The sequence below is a fragment of the Salvelinus namaycush genome, chromosome 40 (genome assembly GCF_016432855.1).
Source record: "Salvelinus namaycush isolate Seneca chromosome 40, SaNama_1.0, whole genome shotgun sequence".
Classification (NCBI taxonomy): domain Eukaryota; kingdom Metazoa; phylum Chordata; class Actinopteri; order Salmoniformes; family Salmonidae; genus Salvelinus; species Salvelinus namaycush.
In genome coordinates, this window is record NC_052346.1 from 20,639,635 (window position 1) to 20,657,391 (window position 17,757).

General features: G+C 41.3%; 1 protein-coding gene across 4 annotated transcripts in view; it reads right to left on the bottom strand.

Annotated features, from left to right (window-relative positions):
• scml2 (Scm polycomb group protein like 2) overlaps positions 1–17,757 on the bottom strand; it is a 69,292-nt gene that overhangs the window by 36,882 nt on the left and 14,653 nt on the right. For all 4 annotated transcript variants that reach the window (XM_038979748.1, XM_038979746.1, XM_038979747.1 and 1 more), the window contains 3 exons: positions 12,980–13,068; positions 11,347–11,455; positions 11,029–11,163 (listed from right to left, as the gene is read on the bottom strand). In XM_038979748.1, coding sequence (XP_038835676.1) covers positions 11,029–11,163; positions 11,347–11,455; positions 12,980–13,068 — 333 coding nt within the window. The remainder of the gene's footprint in view (positions 1–11,028; positions 11,164–11,346; positions 11,456–12,979; positions 13,069–17,757) is intronic.

The following is a 17,757-nucleotide window of genomic DNA, read 5'->3' on the forward strand; positions in this document are numbered from 1 at the left end:
GTTGTTCTAACATAGAACCTTCCATTCAGTTTATATTAAACTGTCCCCCTAGTTGTTCTAACATAGAGCCTTCCATTCTGTTTATATTAAACTGTCCCCCTAGTTGTTCTAACATAGAACCTTCCATTCAGTTTATATTAAACTGTCCCCCTAGTTGTTCTAACAAAGAACCTTCCATTCAGTTTATATTAAACTGTCCCTCTTGTTGTTCTCACATAGAACCTTCCATTCAGTTTATATTAAACTGTCCCTCTTGTTGTTCTAACAAAGAACCTTCCATTCAGTTTATATTAAACTGTCCCTCTTGTTGTTCTAACATAGAACCTTCCATTCAGTTTATATTAAACTGTCCCTCTAGTTGTTCTAACATAGAACCTTCCATTCAGTTTATATTAAACTGTCCCCCTAGTTGTTCTAACATAGAACCTTCCATTCAGTTTATATTAAACTGTCCCCCTAGTTGTTCTAACATAGAGCCTTCCATTCCATTCCGTTAAACCTGTCCTGTGTTCTGCAGTAGGAGTGTAAGGAGTTAATCATGACGGGTCATTTCAGGCTGACCCAATGACCCGGTAGCCAGGAGGTCTGGAGCCCCGGGGCGGTGAGGGGCGCTACTACTGGGGCTGAGAAGTGTGGCTCCTGCCTGGCGGCCTAGATGACTGGTTGGGGGTTGGGTCGGGGCCTGTGTGTGTGTGTGTGTGTGTGTGTGTGTGTGTGTGTGTGTGTGTGTGTGTGTGTGTGTGTGTGTGTGTGTGTGTGTGTGTGTGTGTGTGTGTGTGTGTGTGTGTGTTTGACCACGCCTCAAGCCGTATTACCCAGCTCTCCCTCCTATAATATTTCCATTTCAGTTTGAACTGGGAGCTCTGGAGGGAATCAGAACCATTGAGCTCCCTGGTGCAGTGTGAATATAAACCACATGCTTTGAGACCAGAGAAGGACTGGGGTTTAGAGAGGAGGTAGTATGGTAGACCAGGGGAGGACTGGGGTTTAGAGAGGGGGTAGTATGGTAGACCAGGGGAGGACTGGGGTTTAGAGAGGAGGTAGTATGGTAGACCAGGGGAGGACTGGGGTTTAGAGAGGAGGTAGTATGGTAGACCAGGGAAGGACTGGGGTTTAGAGAGGAGGTAGTATGGTAGACCAGGGAAGGACTGGGGTTTAGAGAGGAGGTAGTATGGTAGACCAGGGGAGGACTGGGGTTTAGAGAGGAGGTAGTATGGTAGACCAGGGGAGGACTGGGGTTTAGAGAGGAGGTAGTATGGTAGAACAGGGAAGGACTGGGGTTTAGAGAGGAGGTAGTATGGTAGACCAGGGGAGGACTGGGGTTTAGAGAGGGGGTAGTATGGTAGAACAGGGAAGGACTGGGGTTTAGAGAGGGGGTAGTATGGTAGACCAGGGGAGGACTGGGGTTTAGAGAGGAGGTAGTATGGTAGACCAGGGAAGGACTGGGGTTTAGAGAGGAGGTAGTATGGTAGACCAGGGAAGGACTGGGGTTTAGAGAGGGGGTAGTATGGTAGACCAGGGGAGGACTGGGGTTTAGAGAGGAGGTAGTATGGTAGACCAGGGGAGGACTGGGGTTTAGAGAGGGGGTAGTATGGTAGACCAGGGGAGGACTGGGGTTTAGAGAGGGGGTAGTATGGTAGACCAGGGAAGGACTGGGGTTTAGAGAGGAGGTAGTATGGTAGACCAGGGAAGGACTGGGGTTTAGAGAGGAGGTGGTATGGTAGACCAGGGGAGGACTGGGGTTTAGAGAGGGGGTAGTATGGTAGACCAGGGGAGGACTGGGGTTTAGAGAGGAGGTAGTATGGTAGACCAGGGGAGGACTGGGGTTTAGAGAGGAGGTAGTATGGTAGACCAGGGGAGGACTGGGGTTTAGAGAGGAGGTAGTATGGTAGACCAGGGGAGGACTGGGGTTTAGAGAGGAGGTAGTATGGTAGAACAGGGGAGGACTGGGGTTTAGAGAGGGGGTAGTATGGTAGACCAGGGGAGGACTGGGGTTTAGAGAGGGGGTAGTATGGTAGAACAGGGGAGGACTGGGGTTTAGAGAGGAGGTAGTATGGTACACCAGGGGAGGACTGGGGTTTAGAGAGGAGGTAGTATGGTAGACCAGGGAAGGACTGGGGTTTAGAGAGGAGGTAGTATGGTAGACCAGGGGAGGACTGGGGTTTAGAGAGGAGGTAGTATGGTAGACCAGGGGAGGACTGGGGTTTAGAGAGGAGGTAGTATGGTAGACCAGGGAAGGACTGGGGTTTAGAGAGGAGGTAGTATGGTAGACCAGGGAAGGACTGGGGTTTAGAGAGGAGGTAGTATGGTAGACCAGGGAAGGACTGGGGTTTAGAGAGGAGGTAGTATGGTAGACCAGGGAAGGACTGGGGTTTAGAGAGGAGGTAGTATGGTAGACCAGGGGAGGACTGGGGTTTAGAGAGGGGGTAGTATGGTAGACCAGGGGAGGACTGGGGTTTAGAGAGGAGGTAGTATGGTAGACCAGGGAAGGACTGGGGTTTAGAGAGGAGGTAGTATGGTAGACCAGGGGAGGACTGGGGTTTAGAGAGGAGGTAGTATGGTAGACCAGGGGAGGACTGGGGTTTAGAGAGGAGGTAGTATGGTAGACCAGGGGAGGACTGGGGTTTAGAGAGGGGGTAGTATGGTAGACCAGGGGAGGACTGGGGTTTAGAGAGGGGGTAGTATGGTAGACCAGGGGAGGACTGGGGTTTAGAGAGGAGGTAGTATGGTAGACCAGGGGAGGACTGGGGTTTAGAGAGGGGGTAGTATGGTAGACCAGAGAAGGACTGGGGTTTAGAGAGGAGGTAGTATGGTAGACCAGGGGAGGACTGGGGTTTAGAGAGGAGGTAGTATGGTAGACCAGGGAAGGACTGGGGTTTAGAGAGGAGGTAGTATGGTAGACCAGGGAAGGACTGGGGTTTAGAGAGGAGGTAGTATGGTAGACCAGGGGAGGACTGGGGTTTAGAGAGGAGGTAGTATGGTAGACCAGGGGAGGACTGGGGTTTAGAGAGGAGGTAGTATGGTAGACCAGAGAAGGACTGGGGTTTAGAGAGGAGGTAGTATGGTAGACCAGGGAAGGACTGGGGTTTAGAGAGGAGGTAGTATGGTAGACCGGGGGAGGACTGGGGTTTAGAGAGGGGGTAGTATGGTAGACCAGAGAAGGACTGGGGTTTAGAGAGGAGGTAGTATGGTAGACCAGGGGAGGACTGGGGTTTAGAGAGGAGGTAGTATGGTAGACCAGGGAAGGACTGGGGTTTAGAGAGGAGGTAGTATGGTAGACCAGGGAAGGACTGGGGTTTAGAGAGGAGGTAGTATGGTAGACCAGGGGAGGACTGGGGTTTAGAGAGGGGGTAGTATGGTAGACCAGGGAAGGACTGGGGTTTAGAGAGGAGGTAGTATGGTAGACCAGAGAAGGACTGGGGTTTAGAGAGGAGGTAGTATGGTAGACCAGAGAAGGACTGGGGTTTAGAGAGGAGGTAGTATGGTAGACCAGGGGAGGACTGGGGTTTAGAGAGGGGGTAGTATGGTAGACCAGGGGAGGACTGGGGTTTAGAGAGGAGGTAGTATGGTAGACCAGGGAAGGACTGGGGTTTAGAGAGGAGGTAGTATGGTAGACCAGGGGAGGACTGGGGTTTAGAGAGGAGGTAGTATGGTAGACCAGGGGAGGACTGGGGTTTAGAGAGGGGGTAGTATGGTAGACCAGGGGAGGACTGGGGTTTAGAGAGGGGGTAGTATGGTAGACCAGGGGAGGACTGGGGTTTAGAGAGGAGGTAGTATGGTAGACCAGGGGAGGACTGGGGTTTAGAGAGGAGGTAGTATGGTAGACCAGGGAAGGACTGGGGTTTAGAGAGGAGGTAGTATGGTAGACCAGGGAAGGACTGGGGTTTAGAGAGGAGGTAGTATGGTAGACCAGGGGAGGACTGGGGTTTAGAGAGGAGGTAGTATGGTAGACCAGGGGAGGACTGGGGTTTAGAGAGGAGGTAGTATGGTAGACCAGAGAAGGACTGGGGTTTAGAGAGGAGGTAGTATGGTAGACCAGAGAAGGACTGGGGTTTAGAGAGGAGGTAGTATGGTAGACCAGGGAAGGACTGGGGTTTAGAGAGGAGGTAGTATGGTAGACCAGGGGAGGACTGGGGTTTAGAGAGGGGGTAGTATGGTAGACCAGGGAAGGACTGGGGTTTAGAGAGGAGGTAGTATGGTAGACCAGGGAAGGACTGGGGTTTAGAGAGGAGGTAGTATGGTAGACCAGAGAAGGACTGGGGTTTAGAGAGGAGGTAGTATGGTAGACCGGGGGAGGACTGGGGTTTAGAGAGGGGGTAGTATGGTAGACCAGAGAAGGACTGGGGTTTAGAGAGGAGGTAGTATGGTAGACCAGGGAAGGACTGGGGTTTAGAGAGGAGGTAGTATGGTAGACCAGGGGAGGACTGGGGTTTAGAGAGGGGGTAGGGTGGTACTGATAGCCCCAGGTAGACCCATTTAAACAATCTGTTACTGTGTCAAACATCAAACAGAACAATTATTTTTATACTGAAAAAATATTTAACTTGATGGAAAAGTCCTTGTACTTCAGGATGTTCCAATAATTAGAAACAAGGTTTTTGCATAAAAAGATGGGTGAATATTTCCATAAACATAAGAGAGTAAAGCAATTCTCTAAGGACTAAATAGTGTATTTAAATGTATTATATTCTGGAATTTACATTTATGAAGCAATTTGCATGGTTCTATTGCACGGTTCTAACAAAATGACGTTGTCTTAACAGTCATAAATTGATTGAACATATGTACATTATACGATAGCCGGTAGACACATATACCAACCCTGAGCAGAGACCAGTAGTCCTGAATATCAGTGACTGTTCCCTATGAGCCCTCATTTCAATCATTCAAATCAACCAAAGCAAACAAAGAGAGTGGTTGAAACAGTCAGGGCCATGCAAACAATAGCTACATCATCTGCATTAAGTACATCTACGGGGGACTGAGATGCAACAGCCATTCATTCACACAAACCGTGGATTCCCTCCTTTCTAGAAACGGACTGCTAACGAAGACGAAGTCTAACGCCGGCTCTCACGTGAGAGGAAGAGGAACTGAACAGCCACCACCAGTTAAAAATAGACACCAGACAAAAGCAGAGGCAGCAAACTCACCAGGAACTCCCAACACGGTGTTACGTTTCCGGGCAGCAACAGCAGCAGTAGTAGTCCACAACAACAGAACAGTCCCTCTTTACTAGTTTGAGCCCTGGTTAACTTCAGGGTCTCTCTCTCTCTCTCTCTCCCTCTTCCTCTCTCTCTCTATTCTCCCTATTTCTCTCTCCTTCCCTCGTTCTCTCTTTCTCTGTCCAGCTCCAGTCCACAACAAAGCCCCATGCTGCTGCTGCCTGACTGAGGCGCTATTAGAAACAGGAGGAGCTAGCTACTAGTGGCCCCTCCCTCTGTCCCTGTGAATGAACAGAGCAGAGCAGCAGAGAGCTGAAGGGCTGATTTGCATCGCGGGGAAAGAGGAGGGGGGTGGATGAGGCTAGCAGGCGGAGGAGGGGTGGGAGGGAGGGGTAAAGGGGGAAGGGTTTTATGCATGTGATCAAAGAGCTATATTGACAGTGCTCATCGGTCACCTGCCGTTCACTCTCCTCGCCAGGCCCAACTCTCTGAGGGGTGGGGGGTTGAGAGGTGGGGTGCCTGGGGAGAGGGGTGGGGGGGGTGTAAAAGGTTCAAATGGATGAGAGGACCCCGATTGAGGAATGGGCACAAGAGGTCCCCTGTAGGCTGCATTAGAAGGCTCAGACAACCCTCCAGGAGAATGGGAGGAAAGGGGAGAGAGGGGTCTCCCTGACTCAGAACCCAAAAAGAGGGGGGGGGTCCCTCATCCCTCTCTCCGTAACCCAAGCCTATTCAGACGTCCCTGGAGGACCTGGTGAAAGACGGCTTGGATAGGGGCAGGAAACAGTGGCAGGGAGCACGGAGCAGCCACGGCTTTAGATACCCTGTCTGTCTCAAATAACACCCTGTGCCCTTTATAGGGGTCCTGGTCTAAAGTAGTGCACTATAAAGGGAATAGGGTCTAAAGTAGTGCACTATAATGGGAATCGGGTGCCATTTGCCCTGGTCTAAAGTAGTGCACTATAAAGGGAATAGGGTGCCATTTACCCTGGTCTAAAGTAGTGCACTATAAAGGGAATAGGGTGCCATTTACCCTGGTCTAAAGTAGTGCACTATAAAGGGAATGGGGTGTCATTTGGGAAGCAGCCCTCCTGCTTCAGAAAGTCTCCTTCTAATCTGACTGATCTGAGGCAAACAAAGACGGCTTCATCTCCAGAACACAAGACCTCAACGCTGCTCATTTGGTTGTTTCACCATGGAGCCAGAGAAATGACCTGAGGGTTATTTACTTCAGGTTATAATGAAACAATAATACATGGGGGTGTTGCTTGGCAGCCTGCCGGTGTAGTTAGGGTGTAGGACTGTGAACTATAGGAAATGGTTCCCCTAATAAATTCATAAATGGTCTGTTCTAAAATGAAGAGGCTGTTGTTTTCCCATCATGCATAACTAATGCTTGTGAGGTAGAAGAGACACAACCAAAGACAGCAGCTAGAAACTAACTTCAGGACACTCCTGTAGTGTTTCTTACAAACACATAGTTCATGAAGATGACTCATCATGTTACTTGAATTGAAGTGGTAAATAAGAATGAAAGTGTGTTCTACAGTGTTTGTTTTGAAAAAGCAACCGTTTATTCCTCATTTACTGATGAAGAGCATTTGTGTGGCATTTTTATACAATGGGATTCAATTATTATTTTATGAATGAAGAAAATCTATTCACAATACTAAAATTACACTTTTCTTTTGTAATTGTCTTTCTCTACTCTAACAGTAGAACACCAAGACGTAAATCGTTTGGCTGCTAGTAAAAAATATTTTAAAAACACCACGAAAACGTAATTTGATGAACTATGTTTAATTGTATGACACATCCGCTAAAGTTAATTTCACCTCATGAAACTAAAGTTAATTTCACCTCATGAAACTAAAGTTAATTTCACCTCATGAAACTAAAGTTAATTTGACTTTGATGAAAAAGTCAAAGTTGGCAACTCAAAGCTAAACTACTTTTTATTTTTATAAAATCTACAATAAAGAGAGTTAATGTTTAAGGAAAAAAGTAACTATATATCAGGATCAAAATTATACAAAAAACATATTTTTAAATATTTATTATTTTCTGATTGCTAAAATAAAAAAAATAAACATCTGAATTTGGAAACCCAAAACAGCCTTTTGCTAATGAGGAAAATGAAATGAACACATTCCTAACTGTACATTAGTATGGGAAGGATTTAGTCTAGAAATGATTCTCTGATCAAACTGACAGCAGTGTTCTAGGTTATAACAGACTGGGCTGAATGTACTTTCATAAGGTCATTGAATGGCTTATTGTTTAAAGATTCTCACGTTCCTTCTCTTAAATCAAAAAACTAAAATAATGTTTATTTTATAATGGATCAAATGTACACTTTCTTACATCCCTTAATCTGATTACTCAATCACTGTTAATGAAAAGAAAAACTAAAATAGTGTACGAGAAAACTATTGAAATGTAAATGCAATATAATCAGTGGGCTGTTCTCTCCACTGTGTGTCCGGCAGAACTCTTTTCCCACCAGACTGTCCCGTCTCAACCAGGGGGACGTTCAACAATAGAGACGTGGGTAAAGTGTGAGCCCGCCCCTTCAACCACACCCTCTCTACCCCCCACATCCCTCTGATGGCTCATCACTGAGACCAATCTTCTGCCAATTATCCCCTCATCAGACTCAAATTGGAAGGGAGAGGGAGGAGGATAGTCCCCACTCTGAGGATAGATCTCATGCTCTCTAAAAGCAGCTACGGGAAGGAAACCTTTTTCTCCATCTAAACTTCTGCATCAAATTATCAAGTTGCATTGATAACTTCTTATAAAAGATTTGTAATAAAACTTGGTAGAAATTATGATCAAACCAAACAAAAGTTTAACGGAACATAAAAAATAAATAAAAAAATGTAAAATGACTAAAAATGATAAATGTCATTACCTCTTTTAAAAGCAGCAATGTGTCACTTTGATTCTACTCACAGCTCTTTAGATGGCACAATGATTCTACTCACAGCTCTTTAGATGGTGTAGAGAATCATTGTACCGTATATTGGTTGTTTAGGAACAAACTGAAATCAGGAGAACTATTAGAATTTTAGCAGTCAGGAAATAGCAGAGCGATTTCTGCATATTGCATCTTTAAAAAACATAGCAAAAGAGATATACATTTGAAGCCTGATAAATACTTTTTTCAGTCAGAGAAATGTGAGCCGTTGACCTGAACACGGTGGTAGTAACCCCCCCCCCCCCAACTGACTGTTACTGATACTGAGATAGAGGAAGTGTGTGTTTCCTAACAGTTAAAGTTCTGCTGAGAGAAGAGATGCATCCATCTCCACGTCATACTATATCCTCTCTGCACCTACACCGTGGCACACACACACACACACACACACACACACACACACACACACACACACACACACACACACACACACACACACACACACACACACACACAGATGACAAACAGACACACACACAATAAACACAGGAAGACAGTTGTAAACATGCCAGTGGCTCGGGGGAAGAGGACCAGATTGAGGCCAGTTTGAAAGACACATAACTACCACCATCAGTCACAGACTGTATCCCAAATGGCCCCATATTCCCTTTATAGTGCACTCATTTTGACCAGTGCACTATATAGGGAATAGGGGGCTATTTGCAGTGCACTATATAGGGAATAGGGGGCTATTTGGGATACAACCTCTGTCAGAAGTCTTAACGCTATCCATATCAAGTCCCCTGTCGGAGCTGTAGAGAGCAGCTTGAAGCTTTATAGCACAAGAGATCATGAAGCTGTACTGGGAGAGTTGTTTTGACTCTCTAAGTAAAGTGATAGATAGTGTAGAGTATAGAAGACTGCTGGATGTTTTGTGTCAAAACTAGCATACAGCACGGTAGCAGGGATGACAGGCCCTGGCTGGTAATGTGGAGTATAGAAGACTGCTGGATGTTTTGTGTCAAAACTAGCATACAGCACGGTAGCAGGGATGACAGGCCCTGGCTGGTAATGTGGAGTATAGAAGACTGCTGGATGTTTTGTGTATGCTAAAACCTATCAAAACGAGCATACAGCACGGTAGCAGGGATGACAGGCCCTGGCTGGTAATCAGGCTCTATTAAATAAGGCAAAACAACATTCTTCCTGCACTGAAGGAAAGTGTGTCTGAGCTGAAATCATTCACACATTTAAAATGATTGGTAGGTGAGTCAACGTTGTGTTAAACCCCTTTCATTTGTCATGGAATTAAGAGTTAATTACTTCTCTATTTTAGTTTGTTTGGTGTTAAGAACATATTACTTAAAAATAACCAGAAATGATTTAAGAAATGGGTAGATTTCTATGAAAAATGGGTCAAGTTGAGGAATTGAAGAAAGCCAAGGGAAGTCTGTGTACAATAGATGAAATAAAGGCCCCGTGATCATCAGCCTTACTATGAGGGTTTACCAATCAAAGGGTTATGAAAAGCAACACATACCCTGTGGTATGCTGAGAAGGAACAATAATTGGTCACAGCTTGACATGAACAAATAGGTCTGAACAATACAGCTACATGTAGTAATCTAGCATTAAGAATCAACACCAGCTGCTGCTGTAGGACGTGATGAAGAATTAACCCTGTACTGCACACCATTTGGTTGTTCATTATTACAAATATTTCATACTATTTTTTGGTAAGTTTTATGCTTTTTGATAATGTATCAATAATTGAAAAAAAAATCTATTGAAAAAAAGACAGAATAGAACTTGAAACTAATGTTTAAGACCAACAACAGATTAAGGGGAACGTAGTACAAAGAAGCACTCTTTTCATTCGAAAAATACAAGTTGCGCATAAACTACATTCTGGGGCCCATTCTTCCTAGCTGTCATTGTCCTAAAGTTCATGGCCCTCTCTATCAGATTAGGCTAGAATGGAATGTCTCTGTGTCCACTGCCTGTGAATGTCAGTGGATATGTTGGCCAAACATTGTCCAAGGCCATCCTTTTACACGTCTTTCATTGAGCATGATATTGCCCTGAGGCAAAAAGAAAAGTAGCCCGACTGCACAATGTTGCCCTGAGGCAACAAAATAACATTTCATTTTTTGAATAAATATAAAAACTAAATGTTTAAAACCTATCAAATATTCTGCTTTAGAGGTTCCTACACAAGTACATATTTTTTATTGTCTCTATTTAAACATGCAAAATAATGAAATGCATTGTACCCTTCACTTAAACCATGCACTCAGGTCGCTCTGCTTCCTGTAAGAAGGTCCCTCCCCCAATTGATACGTCATACCAACTTCTGCACCTCATTGGCTTGTTTACAGACATGTCATCTCATATTGTCATGTGTAGGAATTTTTTTAAATGATATGGGGGCAAAAAGGTTGTGTGCAGTAGAGTGTTAAACAGATAACACATTAAGGAAGATATTACGAAGCTCACAATCATATATTTACAATGATTTACTTGAATCAGAAAATTATCTTAACCTGTCAAAAAAAAAGGCAATACAAAATAACGATATATATAATCTTTGCTTTTTACAAGCAAACTAGACCCAAATGCAATGTGTGAAGGACAATCCTGCTTGAATGTACACCAGTGGAACACATTAAGGAATATTATTACCAGTGGAAAAGTACTAATTGTAGTAAACCTACTAGTTGTATTTTAGTCAAATATAAAGGAAATAGCACAGGAAATAGGGGAAAACAGCCAGCGAAATCCTCGCAGAAAGAAACAGTTTGTTTTTCTCATCCAGCTCTGCTCATTCAGGCAGCTTCAGAAAGAAACCCTGGGCCAGCAGCACCCGTGGTGACAGACAGACAGGTCAAACGCATCAGAAAGCAGGGCTCTGCTGTCCTCTAGTGGTGAGGTTGAGATACTTACAGAAGTTGCCAGGAGGCTGGATGCTGTGCCTGGTCAGAGAACACCATCCTACAGGGAATATGTCTCTGGAGTCAAACTGGCACCAGTAGTCGAAGGCCCCTCTCCAGCCGTCAAACATCACAAAGATCTCATCACCTAAAAATAAAGATTACAATAACAAACAGTAAGACGTAGCAGGAGATACATCAATCATACGGCAAATAGGGGACAAAGGAACAATAGTGTTATAGTAAATAACAACCATTATAGAGGTACAGTTATAAAGTTGTCCTCCAAAGAGATGGGGTAAAGGTGGGTCATATAAAAATATCTTGTTACCTTTGACCTCTCCGATGGTTGCCGGGCAAATCAGGTAGGGGTTCTTCTTGTCCACTGCTTCTAGCTTCATCCCAGGTTTAAAGAGGTTCTGGGAGGGCATGGAGGGTTCCTACACACAGAGAACTCTGTTAGTCCAGACCAGACAGATCTGTTTATATACACACACAGAGAACTCTGTTAGTCCAGACCAGACAGATCTGTTTATATACACACACAGAGAACTCTCTGTTAGTCCAGACTAGACAGATCTGTTTATATACACACAGAGAACTCTGTTAGTCCAGACCAGACAGATCTGTTTATATACACACACAGAGAACTCTCTGTTAGTCCAGACCAGACAGATCTGTTTATATACACACAGAGAACTCTGTTAGTCCAGACCAGACAGATCTGTTTATATACACACAGAGAACTCTCTGTTAGTCCAGACCAGACAGATCTGTTTATATATACACACAGAGACCTCTGTTAGTCCAGACCAGACAGATCTGTTTATATATACACACAGAGAACTCTCTGTTAGTCCAGACCAGACAGATCTGTTTATATACACACACAGAGACCTCTGTTAGTCCAGACCAGACAGATCTGTTTATATATACACAGAGAACTCTGTTAGTCCAGACCAGACAGATCTGTTTATATACACACAGAGAACTCTCTGTTAGTCCAGACCAGACAGATCTGTTTATATACACACACAGAGAACTCTGTTAGTCCAGACCAGACAGATCTGTTTATACACACACAGAGAACTCTCTGTTAGTCCAGACCAGACAGATCTGTTTATATACACACACAGAGACCTCTCTGTTAGTCCAGACCAGACAGATCTGTTTATATACACACACAGAGAACTCTCTGTTAGTCCAGACCAGACAGATCTGTTTATATACACACACAGAGAACTCTCTGTTAGTCCAGACCAGACAGATCTGTTTATATACACACAGAGAACTCTCTGTTAGTCCAGACCAGACAGATCTGTTTATATACACACACAGAGAACTCTCTGTTAGTCCAGACCAGACAGATCTGTTTATATACACACACAGAGAACTCTCTGTTAGTCCAGACCAGACAGATCTGTTTATATACACACACAGAGAACTCTCTGTTAGTCCAGACCAGACAGATCTGTTTATATACACACAGAGAACTCTCTGTTAGTCCAGACCAGACAGATCTGTTTATATACACACACAGAGAACTCTCTGTTAGTCCAGACCAGACAGATCTGTTTATATACACACACAGAGACCTCTGTTAGTCCAGAACAGACATATCTGTTTATATACACACAGAGAACTCTCTGTTAGTCCAGACCAGACAGATCTGTTTATATACACACACAGAGAACTCTGTTAGTCCAGACCAGACAGATCTGTTTATATACACACAGAGAACTCTCTGTTAGTCCAGACCAGACAGATCTGTTTATATACACACACAGAGAACTCTCTGTTAGTCCAGACCAGACAGATCTGTTTATATACACACACAGAGAACTCTGTTAGTCCAGACCAGACAGATCTGTTTATGTACACACACGTAAATCATTGATACACTACAATACACTACAGTAAAGCTTTATGGTCCAATGTGAAATGTTCCATTTTTCTTTCTTGACCTTTTTAAAAGCTGTGGCTGGTGCCATCTCTGCTCCAGTCAGGGTTCTCAGGAGGAACATAGGCCACGAGGAGGCATTCATTCTGAAGCCTAAAGACAACTCAAAGAAAAAGTTAAAGATTTAGAATATATTGCTACTTTATTGCTGTTATAAGCAAGTACAACACTTTATAATATTAACATATGATATGTTATAATGTGTTATAATATTTTACGCTATAATATGTTACATTATAATAAACAAAAAAAGAAACAAAGATCATTTGTAAAAATACAAATAACTTCACAGATCTTCATTGTAAAGGGTTTAAACACTGTTTCCCATGCTTGTTCAATGAACCATGAACAATTAATGAACATGCACCTGTGGAACGGTCGTTAAGAAAGTAACAGCTTACAGTAGGCAATTAAGGTCACAGTTATGAAAACTTAGGACACTAAAGAGGCCTTTCTACTGACTCTAAAAAACACCAAAAGAAAGATGCCCAGGGTCCATGCTCATCTGCGTGAACGTGCCTTAGGCATGCTGCAAGGAGGCATGAGGACTGCAGATGTGGCCAGGGCCATAAATTGCAATGTCCGTACTGTGAGACGCCTACAGGGAGACAGGATGGACAGCTGATCGTCCTCGCAGTGGCAGACCACGTGTAACAACACCTGCACAGGATCGGTACATCCGAACATCACACCTGCGGGACAGGTACAGGATGGCAACAACAACTGCCCGAGTTACACCAGGAACGCACAATCCCTCCATCAGTGCTCAGACTGTCCGCAATAGGCTGAGAGAGGCTGGACTGAGGGCGTGTAGGCCTGTTGTAAGGCAGGTCCTCACCAGACATCACCGGCAACAACGTTGCCTATGGGCACAAACCCACCGTCGCTGGACCAGACAGTACCGGCAAAAAGTGCTCTTCACTGACGAGTCAGGGTTTTGTCTCACCAGGGGTGATGGTCGGATTCACGTTTATCGTCGAAGGAATGAGCGATTCACTGAGACCTGTACTCTGGAGTGGGATCGATTTGGAGGTGGAGGGTCCGTCATGGTCTGGGGTGGTGTGTCACGGCATCATCGAACTGAGCTTGTTGTCATTGCTGGCAATCTCAACGCTGTGCATTACAGGGAACACATCCTCCTCCCTCATGTGGTACCCTTCCTGCAGGCTCATCCTGACATGACCCTCCAGCATGACAATGCCACCAGCCATTCTCCTCATTCTGTGTGTGATTTCCTGCAAGACAGGAATGTCAGTGTTCTACCATGGCCAGCGAAGAGCCCGGATCTCAATTCCATTAAGCACGTCTGGGACCTGTTGGATTAGAGGGTGAGGGCCAGGGCCATTCCCCCCAGAAATGTCCGGGAACTTGCAGGTGCCTTGGTGGAAGAGTGGGGTAACATCTCACAGCAAGAACTGGCTAATCTGGTGCAGTCCATGAGGAGGAGATGCACTGCAGTACTTAATGCAGCTGGGGGCCACACCAGATACTGACTGTTACTTTTGATTTTGACCCCCCCTTTGTTCAGGGACACATTATTCCATTTCTGTTAGTCACATGTCTGTGGAACTTGTTCAGTTTATGTCTCAGTTGTTGAATCTTATTATGTTCATACAAATATTTACACATGTTACGTTTGCTGAAAATAAACGCAGTTGACAGTGAGAAGACGTTTCTTTTTCGTTGAGTTTATGTTATAATATGTTACGCTATAATATGTTATGCTATAATATGTTATGCTATAATATGTTATGCTATAATGTGTTATGCTATAATGTGTTATGCTATAATGTGTTATGCTATAATGTGTTATGCTATAATATGTTATGCTATAATGTGTTATGCTATAATGTGTTATGCTATAATGTGTTATGCTATAATGTGTTATGCTATAATATGTTACAATATGTTATTCTATAATGTGTTATGCTATAATATGTTATGCTATAATGTGTTATGCTATAATATGTTATGCTATAATGTGTTATGCTATAATGTGTTATGCTATAACGTGTTATGCTATAATATGTTATTCTATAATGTGTTATGTTATAATGTGTTACAATATGTTATTCTATAATGTGTTATGCTATAATATGTTGTTATAATGTGTTATGCTATAATGTGTTACAATATGTTATTCTATAATGTGTTATGCTATAATGTGTTATTCTATAATGTGTTATGCTATAATGTGTTATGCTATAATATGTTATGCTATAATGTGTTATGCTATAATGTGTTATGCTATAATATGTTACAATATGTTATGCTATAATGTGTTACGCTATAATATGTTACAATATGTTATGCTATAATGTGTTACGCTATAATATGTTACAATATGTTATTCTATAATGTGTTACGCTATAATATGTTACAATATGTTATTCTATAATATGTTATGCTATAATGTGTTATGCTAGAATATGTTGTTACAATATGTTATGCTAGAATATGTTATGCTATAATGTGTTATGCTATAATGTGTTATGCTATAATATGTTGTGCTATAATGTGTTATGCTATAATGTGTTATGCTAGAATATGTTGTTACAATATGTTATGCTATAATGTGTTATGCTATAATGTGTTATTCTATAATGTGTTACGCTATAATGTGTTACTCTATAATGTGTTACTCTATAATGTGTTATGCTATAATGTGTTATTCTATAATGTGTTATGCTATAATGTGTTATTCTATAATGTGTTATTCTATAATGTGTTATTCTATAATGTGTTATGCTATAATGTGTTATTCTATAATGTGTTACGCTATAATATGTTATGCTATAATGTGTTATGCTATAATGTGTTATTCTATAATATGTTATGCTATAATATGTTATGCTAGAATATGTTATTCTATAATGTGTTATTCTATAATGTGTTATGCTATAATATGTTATGCTAGAATATGTTATGCTATAATGTGTTATGCTATAATGTGTTATTCTATAATCTGTTATGCTATAATATGTTATGCTATAATATGTTACGCTATAATATGTTATTCTATAATGTGTTATGCTATAATGTGTTATTCTATAATGTGTTATGCTATAATGTGTTATGCTATAATGTGTTATTCTATAATGTGTTATTCTATAATGTGTTATGCTATAATATGTTATGCTAGAATATGTTATGCTATAATGTGTTATGCTATAATGTGTTATTCTATAATATGTTGTTACAATATGTTATGCTATAATGTGTTATGCTATAATGTGTTATGCTAGAATATGTTATGCTATAATGTGTTATTCTATAATGTGTTATGCTATAATATGCTATAATGTGTTATGCTATAGTGTGTTATGCTATAATGTGTTATGCTATAATATGTTATGCTATAATGTGTTATGCTATAATATGTTATGCTATAATGTGTTGTTACAATATGTTATGCTATAATGTGTTATGCTATAATGTGTTATGCTAGAATATGTTATGCTATAATGTGTTATGCTATAATGTGTTATGCTAGAATGTGTTATGCTATAATATGTTATGCTATAATGTGTTATTCTATAATGTGTTATGCTATAATATGTTATGCTAGAATATGTTATTCTATAATGTGTTATGCTATAATGTGTTATGCTATAATGTGTTATGCTATAATGTGTTATGCTATAATGTGTTATGCTATAATGTGTTATGCTAGAATATGTTATGCTATAATGTGTTATGCTATAATGTGTTATGCTATAATATGTTATGCTATAATGTGTTATGCTATAATGTGTTATTCTATAATGTGTTATGCTATAATATGTTATGCTAGAATATGTTATTCTATAATGTGTTATGCTATAATATGTTATGCTAGAATATGTTATTCTATAATGTGTTATGCTATAATGTGTTATTCTATAATGTGTTATGCTATAATATGTTATGCTATAATATGTTATGCTATAATGTGTTATTCTATAATGTGTTATGCTATAATATGTTATGCTATAATGTGTTATGCTATAATGTGTTATGCTATAATATGTTATGCTATAATGTGTTATGCTATAATGTGTTATGCTATAATATATTGTTATAATGTGTTATGCTATAATGTATTATAATGTGTTATCCTATAATATGTTGTTATAATGTGTTATGCTATAATATACTATAATGTGTTATAATGTGTTATGCTATAATATACTATAATGTGTTATAATGTGTTATGCTATAATATGTTGTTATAATGTGTTATGCTACAATATGTTGTTATAGTGTGTTATAATGTGTTATGCTATAATATGTTGTTATAATGTGTTACAATGTGTTATGCTATAATGTGTTATGCTATAATGTGTTATGCTATAATGTGTTATGCTATAATATGTTGTTACAATATGTTATGCTATAATGTGTTATGCTATAATATGTTGTTATAATGTGTTATAATGTGTTATGCTATAATATGTTAAATAAAAAGCATGAGCTGGCGCAGACCCAGAGAACATTATTTAGTGTCGAGGTGCTGACTAACGGTGAATAAACTGTAAACTATAAATACAAAGAGAGTGGCACAATCCATATACAGTTGAAGTCGGAAGTTTACATACACTTTGGTTGGAGTCATTAAAACCCGTTTTTCAACCACTTCACAAATTTCGTGTTAACAAACTATAGTTTTGGCAAGTCGGTTAGGACATCTACTTTGTGCATAACATAAGTAATTTTTCCAACAATTGTTTACAGACAGATTATTTCACTGTATCACAATTCCAGTGGGTCAGAAATTTACATACACTAAGCTGACTGTGCCTT